Here is a 20,745-nt window from a genome sequence, read left to right on the forward strand (position 1 = left end):
CAATGGGACCCGAACTTCGGTAATCAAAAAACACTATTTTGAAGCCCTAAAACCCAATAAATGCCCCTAAAAAGTGACTAGGGTTCTGGGTCATGCCCCGGGACTATTAATCACACAAAAAAAAGTTCTTAAAAATTGTTGTTTTTGATAAAGAGCCAATTATTGAAAAAAAAAAAAAGATTTCTTTGGATTTAGTGTCTGGGGGGTCTAAAAGTGGGTTTCGCTCCTTTCACACATGGGCGTTTTTGTTTCAGGCGTTTATTGGGCATTTTTTGGGCGTCTTTGGAGGCAGGCATGACATCTGAACTTCTGTATAGGGGTATATATATATATATATATATATATATACACACACACACACATATATATATATATATATATATATATATATATATATATATATATATATATACACATACACACATATAGGTGTGAAAGGAGCGGAACACCATCCCTGTGCTACTGAAATTATTTCAGTAGCGCAGGGATGGGGTTCTGCTCTTTTCACACCTATATGTGTGTATATATATATATATAAGTGTGTGTGTATATATACCCCTATACAGAAGTTCAGATATCATGCCTGCCTCCAAAGACGTCCACAAAAAAGCCCAACAAACGCCTGAAACAAAAACGCCCAGGTGTGAAAGGAGCGGGAACCCCATCCCTGCGCTACTAAAAATTCTAAGAAACATGATCTTTTTTTTCTGGCGGTCACCCTGACATGGATGAGTTTGGTCACCATGGCATAGCAGTCAGAGTCAGCTCATCCTAAACTACATTACGGTCACCCTGACACTTAACACTTTCCCTACAGAAACTAGATTATTGAATCTAACTATAGTGGTATATAGTACCCTAACTACACTGCATATCCCTTTCCTCACACTAATAATTGCTAAATGACACTGGAGCAGCAGGAGTAACAGAAATGCTTCCACTCTATTCCACAGCCTCTCTATTACAGTGCTAGAGATTTGTCTGGGCTATGTTATATACTGGGGGGCGTATTCACTACTGATTGGCCTCTGGACCCCCTAGTCACTCCAATCACATTCCTAGCAGACTCCTGCCCCCTCAATTGGCTTTTACTGACGTTTCTGATCCAATCACGGGCTTTTAAAGCCCAGTTCCTGTCCCATTGCATTTTGGGCGGTTCTGGTTGCCGAATTCCGAACTTTTACCGCAAAAAGTTCAGAATTCGGCCGCATTTCGAACAGCCAATGTTCGGGTCGAACCGATGGTCGACCCGAACCGTTCGATCATCCCTAGTGTTAAATTGCATGTATCCTGCTTCACTGAAATAGATGTGCATAGGTTATAAACCATGGAGGGTTTAATGGGTATTGAATAAATGACTTATTTGGCTATATAATGGATAACCGTTTTCATTGCTTCTCTTTTCTAGGATTTGAGGGAGTTTTCTGTGAACGGGAAGTAAGCAAGTGCTTAAGCTCTCCCTGTGTAAACGGAGGAAACTGCACTGATCTGTTGAATGATTTTCACTGTTCCTGTCCTCCAGGTGAGTATTCCATCAATTATAAAAGCCCAAATGATCAATGATAAATTCAAATTCAAATAAATTTCAGTTTAAATCCACTAAATACATTCCTGGTGATTGAAAAAAAAAAAAGTGTTCAATGTCTTCCAGTTAATTTTTAATAAAAAAGCAGCTACAGCCTAAGTAGAAAAGTCTGTCCCCTGCAAGCATGCTGCAGAGAAGGATCCTTACTCTCTGTATGGCAACAGTGGTCTCTCTGCAGAGGTCTGGCATGGCCTCTGCTGAGTCAAACCTATAACTCTGCAATCAGTAAAGTGATTGTAGTGCAGTAGCCTTGATCCAGGCACTGCGCATGTTCAGAAATGCGTTGCATCTCCCCCCCCAGTGACATCACTACGTGGTCCACAGAGTTTTCCGAACCTCGAACCCGATGACAGACGGTCTGTTCCCCCTTGACCGTCCATGTCAGTGACTTATTATCAGAGTTCCAGCATTCCCCACCATGCAATGAAGTTTTTATCACTGATGAGCCTTCCAGTTTTTTTTTTTTTTTTTATACCATGTGAATTGGTTGACCTGTGAGTCTATTAACCACTTCAATACAGTGCACCTTCACCCCTTCCTGCCCAGGCCAATTTTCAGCTTTCAGCGCTGTCACATTTTGCTACACTGTACCCATATAAAAATGTTTATCATTTTTTTTCACACAAACAGAGCTTTCTTTTGGTGGTATTTAATCACCGCTGGGTTTTTTATTTCTTACAAAAAAAAAAAAAACAAGACAGATAATTTTGAAAAAAAAAATAAGTTTTTCTTATTTTCTGTAAAATTAAATTTTGAAAATAAATAATTTTTCTCCTTCGCTGATGTGCACTGATGAGGCGGCACTGATGGACACTGATAGGCTGCACTGATGGGCACTGATGAGGTGGCACTTATGGGCACTTATGAGGTGGCACTTATGGACACTGATGAGGTGGCACTAATGAGGAAGTACCAATATGCCCCACTAATGGTCACTGAAAGGTGGCACTGATGTGCACTGACAGGTGGCACTGATGGGCACTGAGATGCAGCACTGATGGGTGGCACTGATGGGCACTGACTGGCGGCACTGATGAGCACCGACAGGCGGCACTAATGGGCACTGATGGGTGGCACTGATGGACACTGATGGGCAACACAGATGAGCAGACACTAATGGGCACTGACTGGCAGCACTATGTGCACTGATTGTGGGCACTGATGGGGGGCACTGTGGGCACTGATGGTGGACACTGATTGGCACTGTTTTTCACTTTTCTGTAATCAGGGCACTGATGATCAGTGCCCAGATTACCTATCCTAGTCTCCCCTTTGAGGAAGAGCTGATAAACGGCACTTCCTCATTTACATGTGACCAGCTGTGATTGGACACAGCAGATCACATGGGTAAAGAGCAACAAGGCGCGACCACGATCGACACACTGCGCGCCCCCAAGGGTGCGCAAGAGAGGCCGTTCTGGTGCTCCATCATATGACAGCGTCCCAGAACAACAGCTGCACCGATCCGCCGTCATTTGACGGTGGGCGGGCAGTAGGTGGTTAAACTATGTTACAGTCAACACTTAGAGGCACTTCTCTTGTTGTTTTTGCACCCGTACCAGTAAGGGCCTTAGTGGTTCTGTGCTTGCTCATGTGTATGAGCGTTTCCATACAAGTGTGAGGATTTTCAGTTGACTTTGGAGCTTTTTTGTGTTTGTACATGCACTTTTTAGGCGTTTTCAGGCTTGAGAGTTTTTTTGTTTTAGCCAATGGAATGCTAGTTACTATAAAGGTATGACTCTGCCCCAAAAAAGCTTATCTACTTTTTCGAGCTTCAAGCGACAAGCTTCAGGCCACACAACATGTAAGTGTGAATGGTCAACACTGATTATAATGGAAATTTTGATGTTGGGGGCTTTGGGAAACTCACTTCAGAGTACTCAGGCGTGAATGGAGTCCCTAGAGATACCCCTCTTCAACAAAAAGAAGAAGGTTGGTAGTTGGTAGCTATAGATATCAGCTTTATTTTTTTTGCCCCATATCTTATAATCAATGCATGACATACATCTGTACAACTTCTCGCTAATAGCATCTATTACTTGTCTCCTGCTCAGGTTTTCAGGGCCAAAGATGTGAAACCGATGTGGATGAATGTTCCAGCTCGCCCTGTCATCATTCTGGCGTCTGTGTAGACCACCCTGGTTACTTTACCTGTGAATGCTTAAGTGGATTCACAGGCCTGCTCTGTGAGAAAGACATTGACGAGTGTATCAGTCAACCATGCCATAATGGTGCTACCTGCCTAGACCAACTCAATGGCTTCAAGTGTTTGTGTGAGCATGGTATCACAGGTAACTGAATCCCCGTCTCTCTAGGTCTATCATACCTATACTTCTGGCAATGCTTTATTATATTTTTCACTAAGAAGAATTCTCCACACCTTCTATCTACTTGACAAAAGAGGAAACCATGGACAGCCAATGGCCCTCAACTGGTTGAGCTGCAAAACCCAGTTCCTTGATCACCAAATGACAAAACCTTGCCCACTTGTGTAGGGTAGTGATGTTTTGAGTTTTCCATGGATCTTTTGCCAAGGTCTCAGACAATTCCAGCTTTTTAAAGGATCTGTGGAGAACTGAAACTTCTTTTAGAAGTCGTAAGGAAGACCTTTGTGTCAATAAATACTGACAGTGGCTGAATTGGCCTACTGATCACTACCCGTATTAAAGTGTATTTTTTGTAGACTGGGGCTTAAAACATTCTCAGTTTTTTTTTCTTGCTGTCTGTGTTCCATCTGGGAGACTTTCTTTCACTTCCTTTCGAGGCGGCACAACAGTTATCACAGGAACAGGAAGAATCTCTGAAAGATTTCCCATCACTTGCTGTTCAGGTGAGTGCTGTAAAATGTTGGATTTCCTATCAATTTCTGCACCAATAATAAGGGGCACCAGGACAAATGGAGAAGGTGAATCCAATGTGGACCCAGACAGCAATAAAAATCTGTCAGTGGTCCTAATCCTTCCCACTAGAAATACACTTTAAAGGGTTAGTTCATATTTATAATAAAATTGCCAAGGCATTCCAGCATCCCTAGCACTAACACAACTGCTTAGAATTTACCGCTTCCATACAGAGCAGTTAGACCCCCTTCCTGCCCAGACCAATTTTCAGCTTTCAGCACTCTCACACTTTGAATGAGAATTGCTCAGTCATGCTACACTGTAACCAAACAAAATTTTTATCATTTTTTATCACACAAATAGAGCTTTCTTTTGGTGGTATTTGATCACAACTGGGGCTTTTTTTTTGTGATATAAGCAAAAAAAGAGCAAAAATTTTGCAAAAAAAAACACTTTTTTTTAGTTTCTATTATAAAATTTTGCAAAAAATTAATTCTTCTTCATACATTTGGGCCAAAATTTATACTGCTACATATCTCTGGTAAAATTAACCCAAATTAGTGTATATTATTTAGTCTGTGTGAAAGTTATTGAGTCTAGAAGCTATGGTACCAATTACTGAAAATTGATCACACCAGATGTACTGACTGCCTATCTCCTTTCTTGAGGCCCTGAAATGTCAGGACAGTACAAATACCCCCCAAATTACCCCTTTTTGTAAAGTAGACAGTCCGAGGTATTTAGTAAGAGGCATGGTGAGTTTTTTGAAGTTATATTTTTTTCCCACAATTCTTGGGAAAATGAAGAAAATTTTTTTTTTCTTTTTTTTCCCAAAACGTTGTCAATTTATAAGCTATTTCTAACACATAGCATGTACACAGCAAAAATGACACCCCAAAATTCATTCTGCTACTCCTTCTGAATATGGTGATACCACATGTGTGAGACTTTTACACAGCCTGGCCACAAAAAGAGACTCCACGTCCAAGTAGCACCATAAGGCGTTTTAGGAGCATAAATACACATAAAACTTTCTTACTACCTATCACACTTTTCAAGGCCCTAGAGCACCAATACAATGGAAAAGTCCACAAAATGACCCCATTTTGGAAAGCAAACACTCTAACGTATATTCTATGAGGCATTATGGGTCCTTTGAACATGTCATTTTTTTCCACAAGTTTTTGGAAAATGTGGGAAAAAAATAAAAACTTTTTTTTTTTTTACACAAAGTTGTCAATTTATAGGATATTCCTAACACATAGCATGTACATAGCAAAAATGACACCCCAAAATACATTCTGCCACTCCTCCTGAGTATGGCAATACCACATGTGTGAGACTTTTTCACAGCCTAGCCATATAGAGGGGCCAAACATCCAAGGAGCATTATCATGCATCCTAGCCACTTGCCTAGGCCTATTTTTGACATTTGGTGTTTACAAGCTAAAATCAGTTGTTTTTGCTAGAAAACTACCTAGAACCCCAAAACATTATATATTTTTTTTTAGCAGAGACCCTAGAGAATAAAATGGAGATTATTGCAATATTTTTTATCACACCGTATTTGCGCAGCGGTCTTCCAAACCCAATTTTTTGGGAAAAAATTCACTTTTTTTAATTAAAAAATAAGAAACCAGTAAAGTTAGCCCAATTGTTTTCCATAATGTGAAAGATAATGTTACGCCGAGTAAATAGATACCCAACATGTCATGCTTCAAAATTGCGCACGCTCACAGAATGGTGACAAACTTTGGTACTTAAAAATCCCCATAGGCGAAACTTTAAAAATTTCTACAGGTTGCTATCTTAGAGTTACAGAGGATGTCTAGGGCTCAAATTATTGCTCTTGCTCTAATGATCGCGACGATACCTCACATGTGTAGTTTGAACACTGTTTACATATGTGGGCGGGGTTTCCCTATAAGTTCGCTTCTGTGCGCGAGCTCGCGGGGACAGGGCACTTTAATTTTTTTTTTTTTTTTACTATTTATTTTATTTATTATTTTTTATTTTTACACAGTTTTTTTTTTTTTTTTTAAAAATTGATCATTTTTATTTCTATTACAAGAAATGTAAACATTACTTGTAATAGAAAAAGGCACGACAGGACCTCTTTTTTGTGAGATCTGGGGTCAAAAAGTCCTCAGATCTCACAAGTACACTAAAAGATAGAAAAAAAATTAAAAAAAAAATTAAAAAAAAATTAAATAAAATGAAAAAAAAGGGACCTTTAAACTGGTTGCTAGGCAACGACGTTTGCCGTAGCTCCGGTCCTCCAAGACCATAGAGTCGAGTGAGGGCAAGCTTGTCCTCACTCGACATCCTGTCTGTGAGGATCTGGGACCGGATCTTTTCCCCGCTGCCGGCGGGTCCGGTAAGCGGGGAAAAGGACCAGAATGCGGCGGGAGGGGGGGGGGCACCTCTTCCGCCACCCCGGAAGGGTGATCCCGCGGCGAATCCGCCACTGGGACCACCCTTATCGGAAAGCCAACCGTCCACCGTTTAATAAAATACCAGGGTTATGGCAGCTATCTGCTGCCATAACACCGGTATTTAGGTTTAAACGGAGGACGTATATAAACCTTTTTGGACTTAGACATGGTGGCTGTATGAAGGGTGACAGGTACTCGGGTACTTTGCTGGGCAGGTGACAGGTACTCTGGTACTGATGAGCAAGGGGCAGGTACTCGAGTACTCCGATAGGCAGGTGACAGGTACTCGGGTACTCTTATGGGCAGGTGACAGGCAGGTTATAGGTACTGATGAGTAGTACTGATACTGATAGGTGATACTGATACTGTACTGATGGGTACGGATGATCAGTACTGATACTGATAGGTGATAGGTACTGAAGGGTACTGATGAGTACTGATGAGTAGTGATGGGTACTGATGAGCAGGTGGCAAGTACTCGGGTACTTCAGGTGTCAGGTACTCTGATGAGCAGGTGGAAGGTTCTCGGGTACTCTGATGGGTAGGTGACAGGTACTTGGGTACTCTGATGGGTAGGTGACAGAGTACCCGAGTACCCGTCATCAGAGTACCCGAGTACCCGTCATCAGAGTACCCGAGTACCCAAGTACCTGTCATCAGAGTACCCGAGTACCTGTCATCAGAGTACCCGAGTACCTGTCATCAGAGTACCCGAGTACCCATCATCAGAGTACCCGAGTACCTGTCACCAGCCCATCAGAGTACCTGTCATCAGCCCATCAGAGTACCCGAGTACCTGTCATCAGAGTACCTGATGGGCTGGTGACAGGTACTCGGGTACTTTGATGGGCTAGTGACAGGTGCTTTTTATTGGGGGGGCAATGAGTGTGGTTGGGGTGCACTGTACTTGGTAACTAGCTGTTACCACAATCTCCTCCTCACACAGGATCAGTGTGTGAGGAGGAGAACACGGTGACAGCTAGTTACCGTGTTCTCTGATGACATTTGTGACCGGCTGTGATTGGACACAGCCGGTCACGTGGTAAAGAGCCAATTTCATTGGCTCTTTACCTAGATCGGGGATGGGCTCTGTCCGAGGGACGAGCCTCGTCCCAGATCGCCGCGCTGCGCGCCCCCGGGGGGCGCGCATTAAGAAAGGAACGAGCGGCTCGCGCTGGAGCCGCTCATGTGATCGGCTGTGATTGACACAGCCAATCACGTGGTAAACAGCCAATTTTATTGGCTGTTTACCTTGATCGGGGTTGGGCTCAGTCCGAGGGACGAGCCTCACCCCCGATCGCCGCGCTGCCCGTGCCCCGGGGGCGCGCAGTAGCGGGGAGATCCGGGCGCCGTCATATGACGGCGGCCCGGATCGCTAAAGCCATGTTGCCGACGTCATTTTACAATGACTCGGTATTGAAGTGGTTAAATAAGAATCTGCTTTTTAATCACATGTATGTGGCCTCTATAAAGCCTGACCAGCACCCCCCACCCCGAACATATACATTCATGAACGCGAGTACTGCCTGGAACAGACTGTTCGTTGTACCTAAAAAAGCCAGGTTTTTATGCTGTACAGGCAAAACTGTATGAGCCCTATACCAGCTAAATACATTCTAAGTGCATGGTATGTCACCTGTGGCCAGGTGACAACTGCACCCTGTTGGAGGCAGGGGTGCACTGCAAGGCAGTGAACCCAGTAGCTGACTGCTGCGGATGGACAGAAATGTGAACCCAAGATTCCATAGGGCGCGGAGTCTAAGACCCAGCAAGTGTTCACCAGAGCCTCTAGTGGTGAGGATGGACTTGGCTGCAGCGGGGCCCAGGTCGCGGCCCCTGGGGTCCCCCAGGTCACACTCCGTAGGGAGAGAGGCGAACTCAGGACACAAGGGATAGTGATGGGTAAGCCGAGGTCGGGACAACAGGCAGACGAGGGAAACCAAGGGACAGGCCAAAGGTCAGGGTCACAGGCAAATTGGAGTAGTCAGAGACAAGCCAAAGTCGGTACACTGAAAGGTAGATCAAGCACACGGCAGACAGGAACGAACACTGTTGAACAGCAAAGCAGACCTGCAGTGCACTGGTTAATATAGACTTCCTGTGATGGCCTGGGGTGGGGCCGAACAGGAAGGAGAGATGATAAAAAGGAACCAGAAATCCTCTAATGCAGACATGAAGGAACAGGTAAGCTGCCAAACGCTATTGCAAGTTCATGACAGTGCATCAAAACAAAAAGTGTTCAATGTCTTGCCATTCCTATTCAGTCTAAAGCAACCACAGCCTGAGTAGAAAAACCTGTGTCTTGCCAGCAGCTGCTGAGTATGATCCTTGCAGAGCTATAGTTCTGATTCAGTAGGTGGGGATGCTGGAGCTCTGCAGAGAGACCACTGCTTCTGCAAAAAGAGCAAGGGTTCCACTCCGCAGTTGCTGGCAGAGAACAGGCATTTCTACTCAGGCTGTTATTGCCTTATAAGGAAAACAAGCTTTAATGTTTTTCTTTGAATGCACCTGGAATGTGTTTAGCTAAGGCTTTAAAATTAGACTGAAATTGATGGATTCTAGAATAATTTTCTTAGCAGTTGTGAAGACAACCAAGTTAGTTTACTATATATATGTTCAACACAGAGGAACCCTTGAAATAACTTTCCGGTCTCAGGGAACCCCTACTAAAAATTACTATATCTACAACTCATGACACAGTAGTGTGATGGTCAATGGGAAGAATGTTCCTTACACTTGTGGTCATTGCGATGAATTCCACCCTAGCTAAAAGATTAATGGTGTCAGTGGGAACTTATCTGAGAGGCAGAAATTGCTCAAAGAACCCCTAGCAAGCTCTAGAGGAACCCTAGGGTTCTATGGAACTCTGGTTGAATAGCCCTGGTCCAGAGATGTATAGTAACTAAGTAGAACTACTTCACTACTGTACTTAAGTACCGAAAGGCGGTATCTGTACTTTCCTGGAGTCGAATTTTTTTCTTCTACTTCCACTTTTACTTCACTACAATTTTTCGATGATTTCAATACTTCTACTCCGATATTTTTTTTTTGTGCTGCATAGTTACTCGTTACTTTTATAAAAATTACCACTGCCAGAACAGTAGATGGCAGGTTTTATGAAGTTCAAATAAATGTGTATAATGTCATGTGTAAATCAGCGCATACGAAAATAAATGCTACTGTATGTATAAATAAAATGGTCTACATATCTGCTGTTAAGGGGAAAGAGAACCTCCCCCAACCAAGGAGAGTCACAAGCGTACATAGACCTTTTTTCTGGTAAGAGGCTGATTTTGCTTTTTTCATTGGAAGTTGAGAGCACAGGTTTTGCAGTTTTGTTTCACTGGAAGAGTCTATTGGGATAATATTTTGCACTTACCTTCATCCGCCGGGTAAGGGGGAAATCCACAAGGTGGTGGGAGTCTGCACCTATTATTTGGAATAGCACCTGTTTGATTCCTACACCTTTGAAAATATATTATTCTTGTTTTGTCACATACTGTATATATGGTATTATGGCATTATATATATATGGACTTTTTATTGACTTTGATTTCATACACTCTTCCTTTATTTCATTATTGGAATATATTGTTGTATATCACATTGTTTTATATATGATTTTGCGCACCAATAAGCTGTGGGGGAAAAAAAACGTGCAGGGAAGAGAAGGAGGGATGCTTTAAAGGGGAAAGGGAGGGACATACTTTATCTGTTTTTGTTTACAAAAAGTTACAGCCAAAGGAATTGTGATTGTCCTTTAGGTTAATCATTTGAAATAATAAAAAACAATATCATGTTCAAACTTTTGACTTCTTTCTTTAATAACTACATAACACAGTACTTGTACTTTTACTTTCAGTACTTGAGTAGAAAAATTTAAAAAAAAACTACTTGCAATACTTAAGTACAAAAAATGTTGAATACTTTAGTACTTCTACTCAAGTCACTTTTTGATAGAGCACTTCCACTTCTACTCAAGTCACTTTTTGATCGAGCGCTTGTACTTTTACTCAAGTATGGGTTTTGAGTACTTTATACAAGTGTGCCCTGGTCTAAATTATTAACCTACAATATCATGTTCCATTGTTTCCACAGGTGCCACATGTGACACGAATATCAATGAGTGCAGCAGTGATCCATGCATTCATGGACATTGCATTGACCTGGTGAATTCATTCCAGTGTCTTTGTGATCCTGGCTATTCAGGTAACTTTATCCGTAAAAATAGCAATTTATGCATATACAGCTATATATTATATAGTATGTTGTTACATATGTAACTGATAAACAACATTATAACTCATATATAACTTAATCATGTGTCAATCATATATTTTTGGGGATGTATGAATGTTAATTGACATGTCTGCTTTTTTGTGTGATTTGAAGCACCTGACCTGGTACTAGATTTGATGATTGGCTTGGATTTGTGGTGTTCTTCTTTTTAACCTATTCGTGACCAGAGGTCTTTGGTGCCTAGATGCCAAGGCCAAAGTTTGCAAACTCAGCAATGCGTCCGTTAACCTAAAAATAACTCAGTGAAAAATTGCACACCTAAATAACTTGTGTAAATATTTTAGGATATACAGTATCTCACAAAAGTGAGTACACCCCTCATATTTTTGTAAATATTTTATTATATCTTTTCATGTGACAACACTGAAGAAATGACACTTTGCTACAATGTAAAGTAGTGAGTGTACAGTTTGTATAACAGTGTAAATTTGCTGTCCTCTCAAAATAACTCAACACACAGCCATTAATGTCTAAACCACTGGCAACAAAAGTGAGTACACCCCTAAGTTAAAGTGTCCAAATTGGGTCCAAAGTATCAATATTTTGTGTGGCCACCATTATTTTCCAGCACTGCCTTAACCCTTTTGGGCATTGAGTTCGCTAGAGCTTCACAGGTTGCCACTGGAGTCCTCTTCCACTCCTCCATGATGAGATCACTGAGCTGGTGGATGTTAGAGACCTTGCGCTCCTCCACCTTCCATTTGAGGATGCCCCACAGATGCTCAATAGGATTTTGTTGTCACAATAAGTTATAATAAAATATTTACAAAAATGTGAGGGATGTACTCACTTTTGTGAGATACTATATATGTGTAGCAGATTTTCCAGGCCTGTGGCCTGATGTGGGTCTGCCATTGTTACCGGTTACCTCTCCAGCCCATGTGAGCTGCGGCCCTGGGTGTGAGAACTGAGACATTGACAACTCCGGCATCTTTGTTTTGTGGTTTTATTGTAGAAAAAGGGGGTGGGAGAAGGGAATGAGTGGGATAGTCCTTTAGACTTAACTAGATACAATTTGGGACTTTATCCAGAAAATGTCTGTTAACGCTGCCTTGACGCCAGCCGACGCTAGCCAGGGCTCACTGACGCTTAGAACACACTATTACTTGAAGTGCTGAATCCTCGACTCTAGGTCCAGAAGACTCAGGACTGTGGAGCATAGAACTACTGATACCACTGCAATGCAAAGTCTCTGACCACTCTCTCCAGCCTGGCACTGGCCGGAGGTAGCTTGCTGTGAATTACTGTATAGCGGCAACTCTTAACTGGTGCTCTGCACCATTCAGGGCCCAAACTGTAGACGACCCCTTTACACTTTTAGCTCTTCAGGGTCATCTGACTATGTACCCCCTCTATTACTTCAGGGTCTTCAACCTAGGTACCCTCTTTCAGTTAGCTGGCACTGAAACCTAGAACCTCCTTCGGAGTGGTCTCCTCTAACTCTTCAGGCAGACTCCCAGGGGCAAGCCTCAGTACTCACGACCTGTGTAGGCTTTCCTGGGACGGGACCCCTCTCTCTCTCCGCTGGTTCTCGGCACACCGGATTCCCTCAGCTCAACTCAGCACTCTCTGGATTCTCAGGCGACACCCCGAGACATCCTCTTCCTCAGACAGGAGGAGAGACAGCCGTTCTCTCCCTCCTGCGACTCTGCTCCCACCAAGGACACCGCGTCACGCGCTTCCCCCAAACTTCTACCCACTTCCAGAATCCCTTGCAGCATAATCTGCCTTCTGGGGTAGTTACAAGCTTGGATGTGCCCCCTGATTGGGTTTCCTCCACTGCCCTATCAGAAGCCTCTAGTAGAGCCAGTAGGGAGGCTACCCTCACAAGAGACACACTTTGAAACCATGACAACCTACCTAGCAAAAAGAAACATGGCCCTGCTGTTAGGCAGACAGGCCCACTATGCATTTACCTAGCACCTACCTGTAGGGTGCTACATATGTATATATATATATATATATCTATATCCAAATCAGGTGTGGGGAACAATCGGGCCTTCCCAAGGGCAATATATAGAAAAAAGAGGATTGCTGCACATAAAGAAAATAAAAATTATACAAACATGTCAAAGGTATTCCATGATATGACCGTTATGGGCTAACATGATCACGTCCTTCCTCATATTTTATTCCCATTTTCAAAAAATTATATTGTTGGTAATAGTGAAACTGTATCTGAGGGTGTTTATCTGCAGGGTGAAGGCTTTCACTTTTGTCAGTATATCCACCATACTAGATTGTAAGCTCTAACGAGCAGGGCCCTCTGATTCCTCCTGTATTGAATTGTATTGTAACTGTATTGTCTTCCCCCACACTGTAAAGCGCTGCGCAAACTGTTGGCGCTACATAATTCCTGTATAATATAAAAAATATAATCACTATGATCAGGAACCCCTAGCCTGGTCGGTTCCTGATCATTAGTGGGACTGTCATTGACAGCTGGGATTGGGAGTCAGCAGCTGATCAAAGTATTGGCTTCTAGCTGTCATTGTGGATAATTATTTTGATGTGTCCTTGGCATGAGTCATGGTAATATACGGAATGTTAATATACAGATTGTGGGCAGGAAGGGCTTATCTGGTGGCAGGTGTAGTAATAGTAGCCTTATAAGTATTTATGGATATGAAAAACTCATTAAGGCACCTTTGAAATGACTGCTGTATGATTTTATGAACCAATAAACTTTCTGGATGTTGGAGATCCCATAGTATTGTGTTATTTATTTTGTATCTTAAATGATAGAATCTGTTTACCTGTAAATATAAAGTTTAACTTAACTGTAGATTGTTATTCATGAGGTCTGAAAGAACTTTTCTTTGCCATTGTTAAAGTAACATGTCAGCTGTCTCAACGCCTTTGTTGTGTTTTCCTCTTGACCAGTAATGTTGGATTGTATAAAATTATACCACCTTCTATTTTATGAATTATGTAAATTTTAACAAAAATAAATTCTGTTGTTTCCACAGGTACCACGTGTGACACCAATATTAATGAATGTAGCATTGACCCCTGCATTAATGGACATTGCATTGACCTGGTGAATTCATTCCAATGTCTTTGTGATCCTGGATATTCAGGTAACATGAAAAATAGCAATGTATATGTTCTATTTTTAATGGGTTTCGTACCAGTGGGAATGAACTCACTGGAGGACACTATTCCGCTGCTCCGTTATTGGCATTTACTTTGTTGGATGTTTCTATAGGGAAAGGGGGAGATATGATTGAAATCTTCAAATACATCAAGGGGGCGAATAAGGTTCAGGGGGGAAGTTTTCTTTCAATATGAAACCAAAATCAAAAATACGGGGACATGACCTCAAACTGAGTGGAGGAAAGTTCAAAACTAATCTTAGAAAGTATTATTTTACTGATTGGAATTAACCACTTAAGCCCCGGAAGATTTTACCCCCTTTCTGACCAGGGGGTATTTTGCGATTCGGCACTGCGTGACTTTAACGGACAATTGCGTGGTCGTGCGATGCTGTACCTAAACGATTTTGACGTCCTTTTTTTCCCACAAATAGAGCTTTCTTTTGGTGGTATTTGATCACCTGTGTGATTTTTTGATCATGCGCTAGAATCAAAAAAAGAGCGACAATTTTGCAAAAATAACAATATTTTTCAAATTTTTTTAGATGAAATTCCCCCCAAAAAAATTTAAAAATCAAATTTTTTTTAAATTTTTGGCCAATTTGTTTTCTGCTACCTATGTTTGGTAAAAAAAATAACAATAAGCGTATTTTGATTGGTTTGCGCAAAAGTTATTGCGTTTACTATCTAAGGGAAATATTTTTGTCATTTTTGTTTTTTTTTTTTTAACGATTAATGGCGGCGATCTGCAATTTTTTTTTTGAGGGACTGCGACATTGCGGCGTACAGATCGGACCCTTGACTGACATTTTTTACACTTTTGGGGTTACCAGTGACATTACTACAGTAATCAGTGCTATACATATGCACTGTTACTGTAAAAATGACACTGGCAGGGAAGGGGTTAACTTTATTAGAGATGCAGTGACTATGTGTGTCCCTAGGGGCGTGCTTCTTACTGTGCAGGGATGTGGCTGTGTGTGTAACAGCACAGATCAACGGTCCTACATAGCAGGACCGTTAGATCTGTGCTTTTACACAGCGGAGAATGATAGGCGGCTTTGTTTACATTAGCCCCCTGCCTTTCTCCATTCACAGGGGACGATCGCGAGTGACCGGCAGACATCGGGTCCACCGGTCACACTCATGGAGGTGTCTGTGAACGAGCCGAGGCGGGAGCCCGCCTCCTGCGGCGCGCGCTCGCCCGCTATTGGCTCCCAGGCTAGTGACGTACCGGTACATCACTTTGCCTGGCCGGGGCTGACCGCCGCAGTATATGTACTTGCGACGGTCGGCAACCGGTTAACTACCAGCAGAGGTAGTGAGACAGTCAACAGAAAATGGCTTCAGACATGCTTGGGACAAACATAGATCTATACAATAAAGTTAATGAAAAAAAAAAATGGCTCGATAGGCTACTGTCTTTTTCTGCCATCACTTACCTATGTTTCTTTGGTTGACTATGGTCATTACCAAGCCTGTAGGCTTTTTATGTCACAAGGTGCCCATGGATGTATGGATGTTGAAACATCCCACTGCTGAAATATTATTCTTGATTAGGGAAGGGGTCTGAGTTTATCACTACTATGGCTTCACAGCAAGTCCCCATTTCTCTCATCACAAAGCTTTGCAAGTACCAGAAATAAGGGCCAACTTACAATACAGTGCATAGCTTTGCTTCTGATTAGCTGAGTTACAAGGGACAGTAATTGGAAGGAATTATTAACCCAGCCCAATTCTATAATTTGTACTCACCTAGATGAGAATGGCAGCCAGGGGGCTGGAGAACTGAAAAAAATTAAAAAGGTAAACAAAGAAAAAAAAATATTTCTAAATTTTACATTACAGAGGAGAGAAAGAGTGCAATGATGTCCAATGTGTAAAGGTCCATTTTAAGAATGGGGATGAGCAAAATTGTAACTTTTCATTTACCTGGAATTTACATGAAAATCTAACGATTTTGGTGAAATGCCATCAATTTGGCAAAATGCATTGGAGCCAATGGGGAATGCCAAAATAAGGTTGTTTTGGTGGTTTTTAAGGATGCAATGGGCTTTATATTATTAATATTAATTTTATACAATATATATTAATATTATACATGTAGCACCCTACAGGTAGGTGCTAGGTAAATGTATAGTGGACCCTGTCTGCTTAACAGCAGGGCTGTGGTTTACTTAGTTAGGGTGTCAGGACTTCCAGATGTGCCCACTGAGGGGAGAAGAATCACCATTGGCTCCTGTGAGCGGATTCTCATAGGACAGTGTGGGAAGCCCAATCAGGGGACACATCCCAGCTTGTAACTACCCCAGAAGGCAGATTATGCTGCAAAGGATTCTGGGATTGGGTATAAGTTTGGGGGGAAGTGCGTTGCACGGTGTCTTTGGCGGGAGCAGAGTCCCAGAAAGGAGAGTGCGGCTGTCTCTCCTCCTGTCTGAGGAAGAGGATGCCTCGGGGTGTCGCCGGAGTGTCCAGAGAGTGCTGAGTTGAGCTGAGGGGATCCGGTGTGCCGAAAGCCTGCGGAGGGAGAGAGGGGTCTTGTCCCAGGAAAGCCTACACAGGTCGTGAGTACTTTATAATAAAAACCGCGCTAAACACAAAAAAATTCAATAAGTGTGAAAAATTGAATTCAATTAAATTAAAGCTGCAGCTACAGTGGGAAACACCAAAGTAACAAATAATAAAAATAAAGTTGCGCTATATGATACATGTGATAAAACAAAAAACAAAAAAAAAATACCCCAAAAAATAGCAAATGAGCTATCAGACTAATGAATAATCGTGCAAAAAATATTCTTGCAAATAGTATATAGCAAATGAGATGTAAAGCTAATGAATAATCAAATAAACGTGCAAACAACAGATATAAATGGCTCCAAAATGTAAATAAATTGAATTAAACACAGAGTCCAAAAAGAAATAAAAAGTCCAAAGGTGTATAGATCGGTGCACAGAGACAGAATCCTCCACCGCTAAATAAGTAATTATTCCTTCCACCGTGTTGAGGTGCAAAAATCACGCTATTGCGCTTACCAAATAAAGGCTGTATTAAGGCATATATGGCTCATGAGAGATATATATCCAATCAGCTCAACCAGGACCCTTGGCAACTCCACTTCAGACCAGCAAGATAGTAGACACCGCAACATAGAGAGCCCGGAAAATCCAAAATCCAGCAATGATCATGAAAAAATAATAGCCGCCATGGTGAAGTATGTAAAGGCAAACATTTATTGTAAACGGTAAAACACTCACATACAGTTTGCACAGTGCTTTAGAACATGAGGGGAAACAGTGCAGTTGCAATACAATTCAATACATGAGGAATTAGAGGGTCCTGCTCGTTAGAGCTTACAATCTAAAAGGGAGGGTATATGGCTCTTGATGGTGATGGAAGCTTGTCTATACTATCTTGAACCTGTAGAGCAAAAAGTGTCTGGACAGCTGCACTCCATTGCAAATATTTATTGAAAAGAGGATAAAATACCACAGCATACAGAGGTACTGATCAAAGACAGCTGACGCGCTTCACACTACTAACAGTGCTTAACCGCTTCCCGACCACCGCCGCCTTTTTACTGCAGCAGGGTGGCTCTCCTGCGCAAACCGACGTAGACCTACGTCGGTCGCGCGCGGGAAGCTAGGTGGTGAGGCGCTCCCCCCCCCACTTGGCAGCGGGGAAGCCAATGCATGGGTCAGGTGGCTCAGATTGCTGCCTGACACCCGCAATCGTTCCCTGCTGAGAGAGAAGAACGGTCAGCTGTTGTAAACACCGCTGACCATTCTTCTCCCTGGAATGATCATAGAGCCCATGTGATCCTTCTATATAGGATCACATGTCTCTATGGTCATTTCAGAATCCACGCCCCCCCACAGTTAGAATCACACCCCTAGGCTCACACTTAACCCCTTGATCACCCACAGGGTTAACCCCTTCCCTGCCAATGGCATTATTACAGTAACAGTGCATATTTTTAGCACTGCTTATTGTAGTAATGTCACTGGTCCCCCCAAAAGTGTCAGAGATGTCAGTTAGGGGTCTGATCTGTCCGCCGCAATGTCGCAGTCCTGCAAAAAATCGCAGATCGCCGCCATTACTAGTAAAAAAAAAACAAAAACAATAAAAATGACAGAAATCTTTCCCGTAGTTAGTAGATGTGATAACTTTTGCGCAAACCAATCATAATACACTTATTGTGATTTTTTTAACCAAAAATATGTAGCAGAAAACAAATTGGCCTAAAATGTTAAAACATTTTGATTTTTACATTTTTTTTTTTTTTTTTTTTTTGAGAATGTCATATAGCAGAAAGTGAAAAATATTGTTTTTTTTTTCAAAATTTTGCAAAATCTTTTGGTTTATAGCGCAAAAAAATAAAAATCACACAGGTGATCAAATACCACCAAAAGAACGCTCTTTTTATGGGAAAAAAAGGACATCAATTTTATTTGGGTACAATTGTCCGTAAGAGTAACGCAGTGCCGAATCGCAAAACAAAGCCTGGTCAGGAAGGGGGCAAATCCTGGTTAGTGGTTAATCATAGCTATCTTGAACCTGTCCTTTGTTAGCCCTATTATTTTGTGGGGAAGGGGAGGGGGGGATTCACAAAAAATAAAATAACTGACAGCAAAAAAACAAATGGAAAAGATATGAATATATTTTCTTCCCATAGGTTTTCTTTTCTGACCAGTAATGTTAATAGTATAAGATTAGATATCTTTCTTTAATTTTATTAAACACATAAATGGTAACAATATTACGTTCTGTTGTTTCCACAGGTGCCACATGTGACACGAATATTAATGAGTGCAGCAGTGATCCATGCATTCATGGACATTGCATTGACCTGGTGAATTCATTCCAGTGTTTTTGTGACCCTGGGTATTCAGGTAACACAAGGAAATATTAATGTATATTTTGTATCTTGACTGGATTCCATAACTGTGGAATAAATTTACTGTAGACCTTTTTATTGCTAGTCCTTTTTATTGCTAGTCCTTTTTATTGAGAGAGAAAAAATTGGTGCACTGTCCTTTTAAATCTCGAAAACAGCAAATGACTATTTCATAAAAAAAGTGCAAGTGTAAAAACAAATGTACATATACTAACACTTAAATAATATATACACTGCCTTGAAAAAGTATTCATACCCTTTGAAATTTTCCACATTTTGTCATGTTACAACCAAAAATGTAATTGTATTTGATGTGATAGACAAACACAAAGTGGAGCATAATTCTGAAGTGGAAGGAAAAGGATAAATGGTTTTCAAATTTTTTTACAAATAAATATGTGAAAAGTGTGGCGTGCATTTGTATTCAGCCCCCTGAGTCAATACCTTGTAGAAACCACCTTTCCCTGCAATTACAGCTGCAAGTCTTTTTGGGGATGTCTCTACCAGATTTGCACATCTGGGGAGTGAAATTTGTGCCCATTCTTTGCAAAATAGCTCAAGCTCTGTCATATTGGATGGTGAGCGTCTGTGAACTTGCCACAGATTCTCAACTGGATTATCCACTTTACTACCAGTCACGTAACCTCTACGTCGGCTGACTTTGAGTGGTTATACCGGGATGATGCCTCTAGCTAGAGGCATCATCCCGGTACCGTTGTTTGAAGCCGACGGTCGGCTTTCCGTCGGTAACGATCGATGCGGCTCGGGAGCCGCTCGATCGTTACCCGGGGGGGCGGGAGGGGACGTCCCCCCCCTCCCGCCGCCTTCCGCGGCTTTGCTCGGGGCTACCGTCCCACCAGGAGCCCCGAGCACCCAGCCGGCACGTCCGCCGGCTGGATGGAGTCCCGATGAATGCCGGAAACGGCATCGATCGGGTCTCCGATGACGTAACCCGGAGGCGGCGTCCATGACGTCACGTCCGGGTTACTGTGCTGCAAAAGGCGGCAGATTTGAAAAACGGCTGTATGCAAAAATGCCGTTTTCGGCGTTTTGCATACAGGGAAGTGTAGTGGAGGGGTCTAGGGTCTTTTAGACCCTCGATCCCTCCATAAAGTGTACCTGTCACGACATATTGCTGTCACCAGGGATGTTTACATTGCTTGTGACAGCAATAAAAGTGATCAGATTTTTTTTTTTTTTAAAAACCTGTAATAAAGTTTAAAAAAAAAGAAAAAATAAATAGGAAAAAAAAAAAAAAAAAATTTAGCCGTCCCCGTCACCGTTAGCTCGCGCACAAAAAAAAACGTATACGCAAGTCGAGCCGCAAATGAAATCGCTGTTCAAACCATGTGAGGTATCGCCGCGATCGCCAGAGCGTGGGCAATAATTAAAAAAAAAGAGCTACACTCTAACTCTAAACTGGTAACCGTTAAATAAATTTAAAGCGTCGCAGATTGAGATCTCTATTGACCGTAGTTTGTCGCCATCCCACGGGGGGGCGCAATTTTAAACCGTAACATGTTTGGTATCTATTTACTCGGCGTGACATCATCTTTCACAATATACAAAAAAAATGGGCTAACTTTACTGTTTAGT

At 42.1% G+C, this 20,745-nt stretch overlaps 1 protein-coding gene across 2 annotated transcripts in view; it reads left to right on the forward strand.

The window, feature by feature from the left end:
- LOC309560272 (uncharacterized protein) overlaps positions 1–20,745 on the forward strand; it is a 182,978-nt gene that overhangs the window by 83,776 nt on the left and 78,457 nt on the right. Inside the window, exons 9-13 of one of the 2 annotated variants that reach the window (XM_082263857.1) lie at positions 1,409–1,522; positions 3,640–3,876; positions 10,959–11,069; positions 14,129–14,239; positions 19,034–19,144. In XM_082263857.1, coding sequence (XP_082119983.1) covers positions 1,409–1,522; positions 3,640–3,876; positions 10,959–11,069; positions 14,129–14,239; positions 19,034–19,144 — 684 coding nt within the window. The remainder of the gene's footprint in view (positions 1–1,408; positions 1,523–3,639; positions 3,877–10,958; positions 11,070–14,128; positions 14,240–19,033; positions 19,145–20,745) is intronic. The other variant, XM_082263858.1, reaches the window with a different exon arrangement.

This window comes from Pelophylax lessonae (assembly GCF_965119305.1).
Source record: "Pelophylax lessonae genome assembly, chromosome: 7".
NCBI classification, from domain to species: Eukaryota; Metazoa; Chordata; class Amphibia; order Anura; family Ranidae; genus Pelophylax; species Pelophylax lessonae.